General features: G+C 40.2%; 1 protein-coding gene across 17 annotated transcripts in view; it reads right to left on the bottom strand.

The window, feature by feature from the left end:
* The window catches only part of anks1b (ankyrin repeat and sterile alpha motif domain containing 1B), a 766097-nt gene that overhangs the window by 359316 nt on the left and 388287 nt on the right, over positions 1–18494 (bottom strand). For 16 of the 17 annotated variants that reach the window (XM_048554436.2, XM_048554438.2, XM_048554441.2 and 13 more), the window contains one exon: positions 11104–11279. In XM_048554436.2, the coding sequence (XP_048410393.2) occupies positions 11104–11279 (176 nt within the window). Of the gene's footprint in view, positions 1–11103; positions 11280–18494 lie in introns of those variants that run through there. The other variant, XM_059654639.1, reaches the window with a different exon arrangement.

The raw sequence follows: 18494 nt of genomic DNA, 5'->3' as shown, positions 1-18494 counted from the left end.
TTTCAGATTTCTCAAAGTCCCTTCCTAAGAGCATTGCGAGGGTACCTCCCCTCCTCCCGCATGACTGCAGCAGTTTATTTGAGAGGTGTTAGTATATTGATATTAATGCTAGACTGTTAATCTAGAGACCCAGGTAATATTCTGGGGACTCTGGCTTGAATCCCACCATGGCAGATGGTGAATTTTGAATTTAAAAAATCAGTTGTGAATTAAGAGGCTTATGACGACCATGAAACCATTGTCAATTGTCAGGAAAAAAACCATCTGGTTCACTGTTGTCCTTTAGAGAAGGGAACGGTCATCCTTACCTGGTCTGGCCTACATGTGACTCTAGATCTAAAGCAACATAGTTGACTCTTAACTGCCCTCTGGGCAATTAGGGACGAGCAAAATCGTCACGCCGCAATAGAATAAAAATGTGTAAGTGATTATGTCTGAAACTATGGCAGATTCAATAAAGTAATGGTAAACTCTTCAGCCAAAGGTTAGTAAAGTATACCCCAACGCAATGAGAATCCACTCCACACAAACAAAGTGAAACATGAATCATTTGGATCCATGGTGACTTGGGACTAAAACGTTTGCTGGATTTTCTACCTGCTTTCCACACACATGGTAAAATTTAGTGGTTTCTATGCAAAAACAGTGAATTACTTGCTAGATCGAATTCCGGAAGTATTACACGAAAACATTAATTATCCATACTCCAATTATTCACCTCAATGGTCTGCCAGTGTTTTCACAGCAGAGACCTTAGTACAAGATAAAGAAGAACTTGGCTAACTGAAAAAAAATTGTATTCTGCAGCCAAAACAAACCGTACCCTTTCTTCCACTTGACAAGTGTTCACTTTTAGTAAAATGCACCTTTGCTGAGGTTTGATATGGTGCCATCAGCATGGCAGACTTCTCATGGAATTGTTTTTGTGGGGAGCACCATTTTAGCATTTGCTCCCTTTCTCCACTGTCACCCGCTGACACTCATTGAATCTCTGACAATAAACATCCTGGGGATTACCACTGATTATGGACAGAAGTTAGGTCATGGGCAAAATGTTGGCAAATGGAGAATAATGTGGAACAATGTAAAGTTGTTCATCTTGGAAGTGAGATCATCAGAACTGATTATTTTTTAAATGGATAAAACAACTGCAGAAAACTGCATCACAAAGGGATTGGGGGGTATTTGTGCACAAATACAGAAAGTTGGCATAAAGGTGCAGCAGGTAATTGGGAAGGCAAATGGACTGTTGGCTTTATTTCAAGGGGGTTGGAGTATGAGAGTTAAGTGTAACGGAAGTCTTACTTCAACTACACAAGGTTCTGTTGAGATCACATCTAGAGTACTAAGAGCAGTTTTGATCCCCTTTTAAAGGAAAGATATAATTTTATTGGAGGCAGTTCAGAAAAGGTTCACTAGAATGATCCCTGGTATGGAGGAACTGTCTTATGAGCAAAGATCAGGATGCTACTCACTGGAGTATAGAAGGATGAGACATGATCTCCATGAAACATACAGGATTCTTAAAAGGGCTTGACGGGGTAAATGCTGTGAGGATGATTTCGCTCATGAGAAAATCTAGGACCACAGGGCATAGGCTCTGAATAAACGGATGTTAATTTGAGGCCGAGATAAGAAGGGATTTCTTTTCTCAGATCATTGAGGGTCCATGGAACTCCTTCCAACATAAAGCACTGGGCATAGAGTCCTTGTAAAAATCTAAGGCTGAGATAGATAGATTCTTGATCAGTCAGGGAATCAAGGGTTACAGAGAAAGAGCAGGAAAGTGGAAGTGAGAAATGTTGGATCTGTCATGATCCTATTGAATGGTGTAGCAGACTTGAGGGGCCAAACTGACTAGTCCTGTTCCTGGGTGTAATGATTACGACCTATGTCAAATTCATGGCAATTTTTGATTCCCCCCATTATTCTTGCTGAATGTTCTTCCACATATGATTACCAAAAAAATTTCACATCGACTCAAAGTAGTTGGATTCTTAAAAACAATATATTAAAGCCAATTTGGAGCACTACACCAATGTTTTTCTTACTTAAACCTATCAGGTCAGTTAGTAGATACGATTTTGGTACACGAGATTGTTTCAAGTTGACATTAAACACATTATGGTGACAAAGGGAATAGAGATAATGGAAACTGCAGAAGCTGGAGAATCCGAGATAACAAAGTATGGAGCTGGGTGAACACAGCAGGCCAAGCAGCATCTGAGGAGCACAAAAGCTAACGTTTCGGGCCTAGATCCTTCATCAGAAGGGTCTAGGCCCGAAACGTCAGCTTTTGTGCTCCTAAGATGTTACTTGGCCTGCTGTGCTCACCCAGCTCCATACTTCGTTATCACAAACAGAATAGGCCAGCTTCTCTCTCTCTGTTTAGTGATGGGTTTATATAAGTTTGGGATGTAAAGGATTATAGAATGACTACTCAACCAAATAGATAATGTTTGCTAAAGGCTGTATTACTCGCTGAAGAGATCACAATATTAACTTTTTCTCTGCTACCTTATGTGTTGTTTACAGGAATACAGTGGTCAGTGGATGTGCAAAGAGAATTGGGTCTTTAGAATAAATCATTATATTCAGTCAAACGAGGAAACTGTTTCCATCCTGTGCAAAGAAAGCTGAAGTAAATTAAACAAAGATCTGCAAGTTTGATAACAGAATATTCTGCCTCTCAATATTTCCTGGCAGCACAGCAACTATTAGAGAACATTTTCTCACAGCACATTCAGACTGGATGTTGCAAGAGGGAGCTGGAATCCTGAGAATGTGAGAACTGAGGTTGATCCCATTAAGTCCAAAAGGAAGTTTTTGCTGGTTCTCTGGAATATCTCAGCTGTGGGAAATTACAGTCATTCCAAGGAATGTGATTAAGTAAAGGAATGCTGAAAGCTTCGTCTCTCTTGCTATTGATGCTCCTGCATAGGATACTTTTAACACAGCTAAAATAGAGCACTCTACAGCTTAATGCAGAAAATCAAATAATTTCAGGAAAACCTAATTAGGACCAAAGATCAAACAGAAATGAACTGGGGTAAACTTTAGCTGGAATGTCTTGACGTTAGTCATATGGCAGAATACTTTTACATTTTATCACTTCAGTTCAGATGAACGCGGGAGGTGGTCGCATAGAGACTTAGAAAATGCTAACAGGACTGGACAGGATAGATGCAGGGAGGATGTTCCCGATGGTGGATGTGTCCAGAACCAGGGTCACTGTCTGAGGGTTCACGGTAAACCATTTCGGATGGAGATAGGGAGATATTTCTTTTCTCAAAGAGGGGTGAGCCTGTGGAACTCATTACCATAAAAAGTAGTCAATACCAAAGCATTGAATGTATTCAAGAGGCGGTTAGATATAGCACTTGGGGTGAATGGGATGAAAGGTTATGGGGAGAAAGCAGGACTAGGTTATTAAGTTGGGTGATCAGTCATGATAGCGATGAACGGCACAGCAGACTTGAAGGGCGGAATGGCCTCCTTCTGATCGAATCTTCTACATCTCAATTTATCAGGTATTCATGAGGGAATCATCTTCAACTTGATCATCTGACAATTGTAGAACCTCCCTGAAACTTGTTTCATTTACTTCTACAGAAAAGTTCTTATTAAATTAAAAGAAATCATTGATTACATCTGTCAGCCAGATTTTCTGGGCTTTGTCTGAAGAATTTCCCAGATTTTTCTTCCAAAATTGACAAATGAGTCTTTACACATGATTGCAATAATAGAATCTCAGTGCAGAAGAGACCTTTCAGCCCATTAAGTCAGTACCTAAAAAAAACCTCTAAATCCACACGTTCCACTTGGCCCAAATCCTTGAATGTTATGACATTTCAATTGCTCATCCAAGTACTTTTCAAAGGTTGTGAGGTGTCCTACCTTGAAAGGCAGCGCATTCCGGATTCTGTGCATTAGATTGTTTCAATGTTGTGCAACAGCAAACAAGCTGAAGAACCCCGCATATGACCACTGCTTCAACACTAATGAAGGAAATGTTATGATCTTTGGAGGACGTTGATGGTTTTATTCCCCCACGCTTATTGATCAGCCAGTGGGCTATAAAGAGATCAATACTGCAACTGCTCAGGCAGGATCATGTATTTCTTACCTGTAACTACAAGAATTGTAACTTGGCCTTCAGAGCAGCAAGCTGTTAGCAGTAGAACATGCTAAAATATGAGGTGTCTCGGCTCTGTGGCTCTTCAGTGCCTCTTATTAAAAGAAAATTTTAAAACATTCAAGTTGTACACACTTCCCCATGATGTGATAGGGTCAAAATTGATTATTTATGCATTGACTATCTTGCTTCCACTGGAGTTGTTTCTGAATGGTCCAATCTTGTATGTACGATTTCAAAGGAACTGGGACAAAATTATTTTGTCTACTTAAAAATTATGAAAGGCACTAGAAAGGAGACTCTTCAGTATTTGCAAGCAATAAGATTAGAAGATGAACCAAATGGAAATATTATAAATCTGGAAGTGCTTACTTCTCATTCTCTAAACAAAAATAGCTTCAATGGAAAGAGATGTGTTTTCATGTAAGTGCAGTGAAATCAAAAACCCTTTGTTTATAAATTCTCACTGCACTTTTAGCACACAGGAAATCTTCCCAAGTATGTCCCTTTGCATGCCTGAGCTGCCTTTTTATTCATTTCTTATTGCATTTCACCTGAAGTATTATTTTGCTACTGCAATGTTTTGCAAGTTGAACTGTTTGGCTGTGTGGATCTGTGGGAACGCTCGACAAAAAACACATCCACATGTGTCCTGTTATTCCCCAGAGGCTTGCACTCCTGAGTGGAGGATCAGTCTTTAGTTCCACAAATATCAAAATTCCCAGGACCTTGGAGTCAAAGCTGAAAATCTCTGATTGCCATCTCCAGCCGTTAATGTTAACAAGAAGCTCTATGCTTCGTTAGGAACATACGAATGTATTATGCCACAAAACATACTACAAAATGATGGTTTTATCTTAAATAATTTAACTGCTACAGATCTTTGTCGAAAATTTTAATGGAGATTAAGGAGTTCACTCCTCTTCAAAGGTGTCAACATTTTTCATATATTGCGCTTACTGAGTATGAAGCTAAACAAGAAGGAAATATGTTAGCGGATGAATTGCAATCTTCATGAAAATAAGGAAATTACCCAAAGAGTTGTATTAAATTCTTAATGGATTGAATCATTACAAGAGGTTGCATGAATATGGCTTGCATTTGCTGGAATTTAAAAGGTTGACAGTTGATATAACTGAAACGATTAAATTGATGAAAGAATTTAATAGAGTATATCTGTGAAGCTGCTTTCTCTGGCATGGGAAATCAAGCTGAGGGGGCACAGTCTCAAAATTAGAGCCAGGCTAGTCAAAATGAAATCAGGAGGCATTTGTTTTGACACTAACTGAAATGGAAATGTGGAAATCTCTTTCCCAAAGGGCTGCTGGTGTGTACAATTAATCTAAATTCAGTGCAATACACCACAAAAACATTCAACACATCTTGAAGTTCATATTTGTGAGTGCAGATGAGATCTCAGTTTGAGGTCACATCCAAGAGACTTGTGTCGCTGTGTCCCAGCAAATGTTCAAATCTCTGGAGTAAACCTTGAACTCTCCACCTTTGACATAGAAACCAGCTATACTGCCACTGTAACCACTGAATATTTACCACTGAATGTTGTCAACTCTCCAAAGTACTTTAACTTCTGAAATCCCATTTTGATTCAATTCAGTCTTGGTCCCTTCCAGATGACCCTGGAATCTAGGAATGCAACATTGTCATTTTTCAATTATGCCTCACCAGCTGTTATAGAATAGTTGGTCAACGAACAATGATGTAAACAATGGCAGAATTTTATCAGTTGTGCACCATTCCCGATGGAAGGATATATCACGTATGCTTTCCAGCTTTCTCCCCCATTTCCAATGCAATTCCAAAATTTAAGCTGCCAAAACGTAAGTGTGCACAGGAGACACTTGTAATTTCAGACCAGGGAAGCTTTTCAGTGGGATACCCACTATCTACTGGCAATGCTACAAACTGGGAGTCTCTGAATCATAGCCAAAACCCCACTGCTATTAACATAATACTTGTTGATAGCATAGAGGTAGCACATTCGTTTACAAGTTTAAATTTCACTTGTAAATACCTCACATTACCCAGGTTTCCCTTCAAATCATTTGGGTGTGATCACCACTTATTGAGGCAAGATTAGGCAAAAATCTAAATGTACTTGTATGCCTCATATAGTTTCAGAAGATCCAGGATCTCACAGGAAGAACAATGCCATGTCTGTTGTTTACATTTTATTGAATGTTCATCGTGGCATCAAGTGTTGTGTTCACCACTCTGTGGAACACCTTTGGGACTGGATCTCCCATCTTGGCATTGTAAAGATCATGGTCCTAGGTCAATCTCGGTTGGGATAATTCACAGGTAAACTCAAACTCCAGTAAAAGCTGTACCAGTCAAAACTCAAAAAGGTCCTGCATTTGGAGAATCCTAATTCCACACTAATTCTGCCTCTTTAAGGTGCTTTTTGTTTTAAAAGCTTGACTGACAGTCCAGAATGCAAGTCCTTCCCACTTCAGCCCTTAACATCCCAACTGCCAGTATTTCAAATTATAGACCTGATCGCCCCCAACTGACACTCTCAATGTTCCCAAGCCTCTGTGCAAGTTACCATGCTCTCCAGTGTGTAAAACCGCTAACACCTAACACAACAGCCCAAAACCAACTTGTGCTTGGCATCTTTAAACAAACAAGATTCTCATGCACGACCGATTTTATTTTGAGACTAGAAGGCAATTTGAAAAATTTCTCAGCGAATAAATATTCATGGTATACAAGCATAGTACACATGGAAACCTGCCCCAGGGCATCACGAGGTCCGAAATGTCACAAACGCATCCTGCCTAATTCACCAAACTCACCATACCACATTTCCCACTCTTGCAGGTGATAACGGTCCCTCACTCCACAAGTTTCTGAATTCACACGTTATCACTTAGTATATAATAAAACAAGACATTTATCAATCAACAATGAGTAATATCATGGCTAATTTACTTGGGTTTTCTGTGTCATACCCCTGTAATGTGCTTTCTGTTCAGGAGACTTAACTAAACATGAAATATTTTCATCACATCAAATTGTCACAGAAGAAGTTCTGTGAACATTCATAATATAAAACCTATTAAATGTCAAACTTTTACCGTCAAAATATTCACATTACTCAAAATGTTCTTGGAAAAAGCTTTTGTCTACCACTTCATTCCGCAACTGTAATTTCTAAATTTCAAAGTAAGGCTGTAAACAAGCCAAAAATAAACATTAATTTACATATTCTATCGCAATATTATTACTGTACGCATTTACTAGCTTTCAGGCTTCACTTAAATAATCACTTCAAAGCTTTTTGTTCGATACTTCAGACTATTTCAAAGCCCTTGACTCGATATTTTCTTCCTCATAATTTTGCACAAAACCTTCAACCATATTTGTAAGAACCAAGTATGTGCAGTTTTCAGAATATTCCAGATATAGGAATTTGAATTCTTTAAGTTTTATTTAGGCAGGTAGCATATAGTTAAGAATGTTGCTATGAACAGTTCACAGTATAGAACAGTAATATTTTCAGCACTTGCTTCCTTCAAAATTACCAGATCGTTCCACCTCAGAATGCCAACTTCAGAATCCCCAGTTCTGTTGGACATCTCAGTCTGAACTCTTGTACCACTCACAAATTTTGGGCTTCACTAAGTACCCATAAAATAACTCACCAAACAATCACCCTTCCTCAATTCTCACACCATCCCAACATTCAGACCTCTTCAATATTCCCCAGTCTCAGAATGACCCTTGCCTATATTGCTGAAATCTTTTTAATCACTGCACGGACATACACCTTGAACCTACTTATTGCTGATCACAGGTTCTTAACTATTCTCTCTGTAACCCAGTCATAACATGCATTGACATTAGTCACATTGATGCTTGCTTTTTACATAAAGAATTCCAGTATGTGAGCATTCCATCAGCTGTGCAATGCAAACTAATAAATGTTGTGATTATCAAAATTTATATCACAGGAAGTGATACAGAGTCAGAAGATGCAGAACCTGTACAGTTAGAATTGAGGAACTGCAAAAGACAAAAAAAGCCCAGATGGGATTTTTTTAAATAGAATCCATGTAGTGTGGAAGTAGGCCCTTCGGCCCAACGAGTCCAAACCGACCCTCAGCATCCCACACAGACCCACTCTCCTATAACCCACCTAATCTACACATTTTTTAACACTACAGACAATTTAGCATAGCCAATCCACCTAGCCTGCACATCTTTGGACTGTGGAAGGAAACCGCAGCACCTGGAGGAAACCCATGCAGACATGAGGAGAATGTGCAAACTCCACACAGACAGTCGCCCAAGGGTGGAATCGAACATGGGTCCCTGGTGCTGTGAGGCAGCAGTGCTAACCACTGAGACACCCATGTACAGGCCTCCTAGCAGCAGTCAGGAAGTGGGCAGAAAATAAATCAGGGAACAGAAAAGGCATTTAGTAAAGGCACTATTAATCAAGGAGGACTTCGATATGCATGTGAACTGGGAAAATCAGGGTGGTAGCATATCCAAAGAAAAGGCATTCGTGGAATGTCAATGAGAAGGTTGTTTTCAGAGTAGCAAGTGGTAGAGTCAACAAGTGAACTGCGATTTTGAATTTGGTGATATGTAATGAGGAAGACTTAATGAGGCACCTTAAGGAAAAGGAACCCCGAGGGGACCGTGATCATGACATAATAGAATTCACCCTGCAGTTTAAGAGAATGAAGCTGGATTCACTTGTAATGGTTTTACAATTGAGTAAAGGTAACTACAAAGACAGGAGGGAGGAGCTGGCCAGAGCTGATTGGAAAGGCAGCCTTGCAGAGATGATGGACGGGCAGCAATGGCAGTGGTTTCTGGGGATAATTTGGTAGGCACAACAGAAATTAATCCCAATGAAGAAGAAACATACCAAGGGGAGAACAGGGCAATGATGGCGAATAAGGGAAGTCAGGGGCAGCATAAAAGCGAAAGAAAAAAAGCATGCAATGTGATGAAGATTTGTCAGATGTCAGAGGATTGGGAAGTCTTTAAGAACCAGCAGATGACAACTAAAAAGAACAATAACGGGGGAAGAGGATGAAATGAAGGTAAGAAATTGTTGGGGAACCTGAAAGGTCTGAAGGTGGATAAGTCACTGGACCAGATGCACTACACCCCAGAGTTCTGTAGGAGGTTGTAGAGGCATTTGTCGTAAACTTTCAACAGTCACTGGAGTCAGTGAGGGTCACAGAGGACGGGAAAATAGTGAATGTAGTGCCCATGTTTAAGAAGGGAGGGAGACAAAAGGCAGGAAACAATAGGCCAGTTAGCCTGAGCATGGTCGCTGGTAAGATTTCCAGGTCCATATGGAGTACTTTAGAAGTGCATGGTAAAACAGGCTGAATCAGCATGGCTTTGTCCACAGGAAGGTCTGCTTGACAGTTCTTTTAAGTGGTAACAAGCAAATTACACAAAGGAGAGCCAGTGGACATGATCAGTTTGGATTTCCAGAAAGCTTTTGACAAGGTGCCGCTCAGAAGGCAACAGCCTATGGTGTGAGGGACAAGGTAGTGGCATGGGTAGAGGATGGCCGATTGGCAGAATGCAGAGAGCGGGTTGGCAACCTGTGAGTAGTGGAGTTCCACAGGGGTCCATGTTATTACCACAACCAGTTACGTTATACATTAATGATGTGGACGAAGGTACAGAGGCATTGTTGCTAAGTTAGCAGATGATGCAAAGAAAGTTGGAAGAGCAGGTAGTGTCAAGGAAATGGGGAGGCTGTAGAAGGACTTGGACAGGATAGGAAAGTGGGCAAAAAAATTACAGATAGAAGACAACATGGGGAAAGTGTGAGATTATGCACTTTGGTAGGAAGAATAGAGGTATTGACTATTTCTGAATTGGAGAAAACCTTTTGGATATCTGAAGCAAAATGGAATTTAGGAGTCCAAGTTCAGGATTCTCTTTAGGTTAGCATGCAAGCTGAGTTACCAGTCAGGAAGACAAATGCAATGTTAGATTAATTTCAAGAGGGCCAGAATACAAGAGCACTGATGTACGGCAGAGGCTGTATAAGGCACTAGACAGACTACATTTGGAATACTGTGAGCAGTTTTGAGCCCCGTATCTAAGGAAGAAAATACTAGCATTGGAGGAGATCCAGAGGAGGTTTACAGAATGATAGTGGGGATGAAGGGCTTGTCATATGAGCCATGGTTGAGGCCTCTGGGTCTGTACTTGATGGAGCTTAGAAAGCTGAGGGCAGATCTCATTGAAACTTACTGAATACTGAGCCACCTGATTAGAGTGAATGTGAGAAGATACTTCCATGAAAAGGAGAGACCGGGACCCGTGGGCACAGCGTCAGAGTGAACGGATGATCCTTCAGAACTAAGACGATAAGGAATTTCCCCAGTCAGAGAGTGGTGAATCTGTGAAACTCAAAGCTGCAGAAGGAAGTAGAGGCCAAGTGATTGAGCATATTTAAGACACAGATAAATAGGTTCTTAATGAGCAAGGGGGGTCAAGGGTTATGCGGATGAGAAACATATCGACCACGATCGAACGGCAGTTCAGACCTGATGGGTCGAGTGGCCTAATTCTGTTCCTGTATTGTATGGTCTAATCCAAAATGGTATTGGTTTAGAAATGCATATCTTAATATCAACCACATAAAAACCTTGAGCTAGGTGTACAATCCCTTGATATTGCTGAAGATTGAGGAGTTTGTAAGAGACTACAACAGAAAATGCTTAATGTATCAAATTAAACCAATAATCATCTAATAAAATATTGCCTGTAAATGACCTTAAAATCCTGAAATAGTTTCATTTAATTCAGGCCGTAAGTCTTAGTTCTAATACCACTTACACATAATTGGATGCAGGTCCCAGCTCACAAAGGACTAAAAGGAGCTCAGAATCAAACATAATAAAAATGTGCTCGTGGACATTTGTTCTTTATTAAGTGAGTTTCTTCCTTTACTGAACACTAACCTTGGAATGTTTTGGCTGGTTTTCACACTTGGCAACGTCATCATCAGAAATCTTTGTACTGGTAAAACTGTCCATGGAGCACGAGGACACTGCTTGGCACAGATCATCAAAATCTTTATCCTGGTTCTCTCGGATTTCCAACAAAAGCTTTGACAGCTCCCCAGTTAGTGCTTCACCTGCCAACAAAGGACGCAATATTATTCCTGTGAAACTAAAAACGTTCATTGCTTGAACAGAAGTGTAATTATAGGAATTTTGTTTGTCGATGAATTGTAATGGGAAAGCTTTGGAAAATGGTTCACCCTATTTAGAAAGAACATATTTCATTCAATAACTCAAGATGATACACAAGAGCACTGCTTCTGGCTTGTGAATCTTGACACAGTTCACCTTCTGTTTGTAAATCTCCAACAATTAGAATTTTGTTTTAACTCATTCACAGGATATGGGCATCGCTGGTTAGGCCAGTATTCATTGCCCTTCCCATTTGGCGAAAGGGCAGTTAAGAGTCACTCACATTGTTGTGGATCTGGAGTCACACATCAGCCAGACCGGGTAAGGACAAGAGCTCACTAAAGTGAACCAGACGGGTTTTTAATCCAGACAATCAACAATGGTTTCGTGGTCATCATGGATTCTTAACTCCTGAAGGTTTTTTGAAAATGGAATTCAAATTCTACCATCTGGCAACGTGGGATTCAAACATGGGCTCCCAGAACATTACTAGGATCTCTGGGTTAATAGTTCAATGATAATATGAAGAGGCCATTGCTTTCCCTAAACTGTAACCAACATTGTGCTAGATGTGATACTGAATCATACTGTATGGTGATCCAATTCATTGCCAAACTGAAATACTTTGGCCTTATTGCCTATCCTAACAGGAATTGTCTTTAACCCATGATTAAGACTATTCTGTATTCGGAACGTCCTTCCTAACAACACTGGGAAGACACCTACAGCCCAAGGATTATAGTGGTCTGACAAGACAGCTGACTGCCACCTTATCTTGGGTAATTAGAGATGGGCAATAAATGCTGATTTAGCCAGTAATCTCCACCAATCCCATGAACAAATATAAAAGAGCCCAACAATTTTGTATTGTTGAGAATTTAAATGATTCATATGCAAGATGAGGTCCAAATTATCTTCATCACTAAATGTCCTCAGAGAGTTTCAAAATCAGTTTGTACTGACAAATGAAGATTTAGTGAAGTCACTCATCCCTTCTAAAATCCCACTGGCTACAAAGTTGTGCACAAGTTCAGATTTAACATACTTTACATGGTTATAACAAAGAAAAAAGAAACCTTTTCTCTCACCTTTCACTTATATTCCTTCACCTATTTTTAGATGTATATGAATCCGGACCTTTCTAAAACTGCTGTAAAATCTCTTCAACAGTGTGCAAAACCCTCAGGTGGTCAAATGAGAAACAAACAAGACAATGGAAGAATTGGGCCTTCGCAACAGATGGTCAACTTCCGCAGACTCTGTGACAAAACAACAACTGCAGTTTTCTGAGATTGTAGGAACTGCCGATGCTGGAGAATCTGCGACAACAAGGTGTAGAGCTGGATGAGCACAGCAGGCCAAGCAGCATCAGAGGAGCAGGAAAGCTGATGTTTCGGGTCTAGACCCTTCTTCAGAAAATGAAGAAGGGTCTAGACCCGGAACATCAGCTGTGTTCATCCAGCTCTACACCTTTTTAACTGCAGTCTTCTAATGACTTTGCCCATGACACAGGTCAGTAAATGGAACAGAGAATTATAGAGTTCCTAGTCTATTCTGGTTTTTTGTAGATCCCACTTAGGGAGAAGCTTCAACTAGCCTCGATGTCATTGAGTATTGGATGGCTTCCATAATTGTGAACATTATCTGGTCATCTCAAAAGTACGTGTGTAGATTTTGTGTTAGGAAGCTGTCCATTCACAACCTCTTCCAACAGCCAGCATCATGCATCACATTTCACAGGAAGGTAGAAACATGAATAATTTGGATGAACAAAACAATGAGGCAGCAGGTCAAGCATATTTCCATGGTTGCAACCTCCGTGCTTAATTCATGACTGACTTCATGTGCATTGAGAGTTAATGTTTCTTGTTGAAATGCATTAAAAAACCATTTTTATTTCTAACATAAAAAATATTGGTATAACAATCAGCACATGACAGATCCAATTCCATTTATGAAAGCAACCATAAACCGAGTAATCAGTTCATCATTCATGAGCAATCAATCAGCTCTTACTTATAGTGACAGTTATCGTAAAGTTTAGCACTTCTAACTCATAATTATTTCATTGATGACATATTAACTTCAAAGTTTTTTCAATTGCACCCCTCTGCAAGATTTTGGAGTTAAAGTGACATAATTACTGTACTATCAATTTACTGAATGAAGTGGCAGAACCTGCTTTAACACAAGACCTCAGGGGAGATTAAATAAACATATTATTTGCACTCACTATGTTGAAACTTTGCCATGCATTGCGACTGTACATTATGTTGTATCTGTTCAGCAATGAGTACTTGACAGAACTTAATTTCAGAATGCAAGCTGTAGCCATAAGTTGATCGACTATCACTGGCAAGAGAGTCACCTGGATGCCCTATTATAGCTACTATTGACATTTATTCTCATTGTGCGGATTTCACCGAGCAGCTCCAATTTATTGAGGAGAGGAGAGAAAAACTGAATAAAACTGGTTCACTTGGAAGTGGCAGTGAACCTGTTTGCTTCCACATTGATTAAGCTGAAAATGAGCATCAGGATCCATTTACATTTGAAAATTATGCAGTTCATACAGGGTCAACTGACAATAGCAATTAGAGCTGCTCAAGAATCATACTGTAAAGAACATCAGAACACATTATAAATCCTTTCCAAATCAAACATCTGCAGCAAAGTAAACATGCCGACTATGATGGTTTTAAAAACTTATGATAAGCAAATCTTAATTTGATGGCATAGAAAGAAATGTTGAGTGTTCGATATCAATAGACCTACAGGACAGAGAAAAGAATAAAGTGAATGACAATGTTGAGCATTTAAGCTGGTTAAAAATGCTGCAAAGCAATTTATACTGATCTAAGTCTGTCAGTGTACCCAAAATAAGTTGGCAAGCAAAAAGAAAGAACAGGAGGCAAGATACCATTGTAATTTCTACTGCTTTGATTTCTAGATGCGTTTGTAAAGTGAACATTTTATCACCCAAGACTGACATTTGTCTAAACGCAGCTGAGGGATAGAATGAGTAATTACAGCGTTATATCCGTTCCCAGCCTTGTTACATAACCACACAAGGTACACAGCTTTCAAATTATTGTGATCCACGTTATCTCTTCTGCTAAACAATTAAGCTGCACCATAGAAGTGAATTAAAAACATTGTTGCAGAGAGACAAGATTATTCTGCGGGCAATGCAATGATATTTATTCATTGCAGATAATGAAATGCAACAAAGACATGTCCAGAAAGCTTAAGAATTTTTATTAATTTTTTTCCCCAAAACTGTTCTGAATCTGACACTGATCGTGGCCACCATAGGGGGCAGTAAAGACCATTACAACATAATACTCAGATGTCCTGGGCATCACAGCATCACAGGAACTGTACTCCCTCTATCTGCTGTCTTGAGTCTTTGATATTATTGAAATATATTTCTTGAATATGATGGTGAATTTTACTCAGTCAGAAGAGAACTACTCTTAATTTATAAGTATAGCACTGGCAGACGTTATCCAGACAGGAACATTAATAATACACACTGAGACAGCAGGATTACAGAAGGGCAGTTGGAGAAATATTGATCCTCTATCATTTGAATGATTGTTCAGTGAATAATTTCAACACTGGGATAATCAATTTTATGATAAGAGTTCTCACATCCTCTGACATACGAAATTTGAAAACAGTTTTCCAAAATTAAAAGCAATGCAGAGCTATAAAACATCAGTCTTGACTTAATAGTCAACAGAGTCCTATCATCTTTATCTACATCATTCCCTGCGGATACTAAAAGTTTTAATTCCAAATACCTGTATCTTTTTTCCTCCATTCTGTATTTAAAGAAATGGTGATTCCTCCTCTCCATTCAATAACAAAATTAGTTTTGATAAGCTGCTATTACCTTTCTGAAGACAGGTTACAGCAAAACTTTTGAGGGTCACTGGTGTGGCTGGCAAATTTCTGCGAAGGCTGAGCACAACATACACAGTATATGGTTCCATCAACAAAAACCAAATTTTATAAATGAGTTTGCACACACAAAACTTACATCAACAGACATGATATGTTTGTTGTATTTCCTCTTCCATCATAAGCTATTGACTGTTCTGAAACCACCCAACTCCATGCCTGCTGCTAATATTTAATGCCTTTGTCAGGTCAAGATTCAATGACTCCATAGGTCTCCTGTCTGGGTAACAAGTTGTTCGTTTTATTAAAACAGCTACTAATCAAAATAGCTGTAACTATGATGCCATTTTGCCTTCTGTGATTGCTCCATTGCATGCTAGCTGCATTCTCAGTATGCTGGCAGACCTCAATAACCTTATAAAATATGTTGTTTTCAGTCAACTTCAAAACTCTGATACATACATTGCATTCAGCACTTTGTCCTATTAGCCCTATCCTTTGTGACCCCATGTGCATAAACAAGCTGTACTCCCAGTTACAGACTTTGACACTGACATTTAATTTTAGAGATTGCACCTGGATCTTTGGAGTCAATTTACATTTGAATGAATGAGACTTCACAATCTCTCCAGGTGAAAACTCAGGTCTTCATGAATGCCACTTCAGCTTAGTTTCCTTGACATATCATTTGGTCTTTTCTTAAAAGGTTTTCCTCCAATAATATTTCAATTTTGGAGTGTGTAAAGAAGGTTCTGAAGTAGGTTTGTAGCTCGGTTTGTGGGTGTTGAGGTTGGTTGGCTCGCCGAGCTGGTTTGTTGTTCCGCAGACGTTTCGTTACCATGTTTGGTAACATCCTCAGTGCAGCCTCTGATGAAGTGTTATTGTGTTTCCCTGCCTGGCTTTTAAACTCTGGGATCCATTGTGATTCTGGGTTTCCTCCATCGTGGAATGTATATGGGGTCGAGTTCAATTTGATTATTTATAGCATGCTTCGTGGAGTGCCATGCCTCCAGGAATTCTCGTGCTTGTCTCTGCCTAGCCTGTCTCAGGTTCTTGGTGTTGTCCCAGTCGAAGTCGTGGTTCTCCTTGGCCATGTGGAGTGAGATGAGTGAGTATTGGTCATGTACTCTTGTTAGTTTCCTTCCTGTTTATCAGATGTAGTGTTTCTCGCAGTCTCTGCAGGGGATAGATGACATTGGTCCTGTTCAAGGCAGGGAGTGGTTTTTTGGTTCAGGTGAGCACTTGTCGTAGGGTTGATGTGGGATTGTGTGCCACTCTGATGCCCAGCAGTCGTAGAAGTCTTGTAGTGAGTTCTGACGTGTTCCTGATGTAGGGTAGTGTGATGAGTCTGTCGGGGCGTGTAGAATATTTCTGATTCTGTTCCTGTAGGCATCTCCTGACCCAGTTCTTTGGGTATCTATTATCCTGGAACACTTGGAAGGGGTATTCCTCCTCCTCTTGGCAAACACCCATGTTACTGCAGTGTGTTGTTGCCCTTTTAAACAGTGTTTGCATGCAGCTTCGTTTGTGTGTGTTGGGATGGTTACTATTGAAGTTCAGTACCTGGTCTGTGTGTCTGGCTTTTCGGGTACTTTTGTTTGCAGTTCCCCATTTGTCTTGTGCTCTACCATGACGTCCAGGAGTGGGAGCTGTTTGTTTTTCTCCTCCTCTCTGGTGAATTTTATTCTGGTGAGGGTGTTGTTTATGAGTTTGTGTGTCTCTTCTAATTTGGTCTGTTTAATTTTGGCAAAGGTGTCATCTACATAGCGTATCCACAGTTTAGGTTGGACTTCCAGAAGGGCAGTCCTTTCCAGTCTTTGCATCACTGAGGATGTTACCAAGCACGGTAACGAAACGTCTGCAGAACAACAAACTAGCTCGGCAAGCCAACCAACCTCGTGTTTATAAGTACTTAAAGCAAACTAATCAAGTTTAATGAAAACTGAAAGCTTTTCACTGTTTTCTGCCTTCCAAATTAAATTTGTCATGAATTAACAAACACAATCTTTTTTTAAGATCCTCAGTAACATTTATACACTCAGCTTATTCAGTCAAAGTAACTTGGATGTCACCTGGAATGAGAAATGTGTGGATGTTCAAGCTGGAATTATTGGTGAAATCTGGAACATGGCTTTCATTCCAATATTCTTCAGCAACTTGGAATGGAGCTGTGAATTGAGCGAACAGTTTGCCGACATTACATTGAACAAAGGGCACTTTAGAGGGAGAATGTCTCTGTGAAAAATTGCTTGGCGAACTTTCCTTTGTTTCCAAAGTTGCATCGGAGCATCACCCACACATGATTTCATTATGATGAGAATGACTTGTGGTTTCCTGCCTCTCTCGATAGAGACAGAGGTTGACGTGCTCCTTTAACAGGAAGTGCAGTCAGCTCTCATTTTAACAGGCCCTTTGGCAGCCAGCCACAAAGCACTAAGCGCCCAAGAAAATTTTAGTGTCTACAACGTCTGTATTTTAGAAGGGAAACAGAACATGACAGTAGCTAGAAGATCTGTACTTAGTAGGTGTGTATTTCTATTCTTATGTATTTAATATAGTTAAAAACAAATTTAAAACATGAAAATTAACTGCACAGAAAGAAACCCAAAATTACTGGGCCATCGTTTTGCTAAAATCAGTAAGAAATTTTCTGCTTAAAATACTTAATCAATTTTCTTCAGCCAGTTGGCCATACCTCAAATTCTTAGGGGATTACTCCTTGGTCAAGTCAAGGGGTCTGCTGTCAGTCAGGTGGTGTTGCTGCGGTTAGTCAAGGGCAGCATACAATCTCAGTCCAGGAACTTGGGCACGGTCACATGGCCACTTGAGGCAGTCAGGCGCACTAAAGCCAATCGGGGGAGTTGCAGTAAATCATTCCAGAAACTGCAGAGAGATCAGCCAAGGCTCCGGTCATCGATCAGTCATGTCTGCCCCCCAGCCAAGTAGGTCAGAGGGGTGGGCCACAGTCTGTCTTTGGGGGGGGGGGGGGGGGGGGGGTCAAAATACACACAGTCAAGGAGTATTATCAGGGATCACTGCTGTAGTGGGGAAGTCCGGGAAGTCAGTTGTGAGGATTGGAGGCAGTATGCTGGGATGCAGAAACATCAATAATTGTAAAGGGAAGAAACTCAATGTATGAGGGTGAGAGAAGACAGAGCATTGGAGGACATGGATGACTGCAGAAGGGGACGGTTAGCGTGCATGTCATCATAAAGACTAGCTAAGGACTCATGGACTGGAGATGGGCATGG

The sequence above is a fragment of the Stegostoma tigrinum genome, chromosome 25, assembly GCF_030684315.1.
Source record: "Stegostoma tigrinum isolate sSteTig4 chromosome 25, sSteTig4.hap1, whole genome shotgun sequence".
Taxonomy (NCBI): Eukaryota; Metazoa; Chordata; class Chondrichthyes; order Orectolobiformes; family Stegostomatidae; genus Stegostoma; species Stegostoma tigrinum.
Note: the sequence above shows the minus strand (reverse complement) of the source record. Positions and strands in the feature narration are given on the sequence as shown.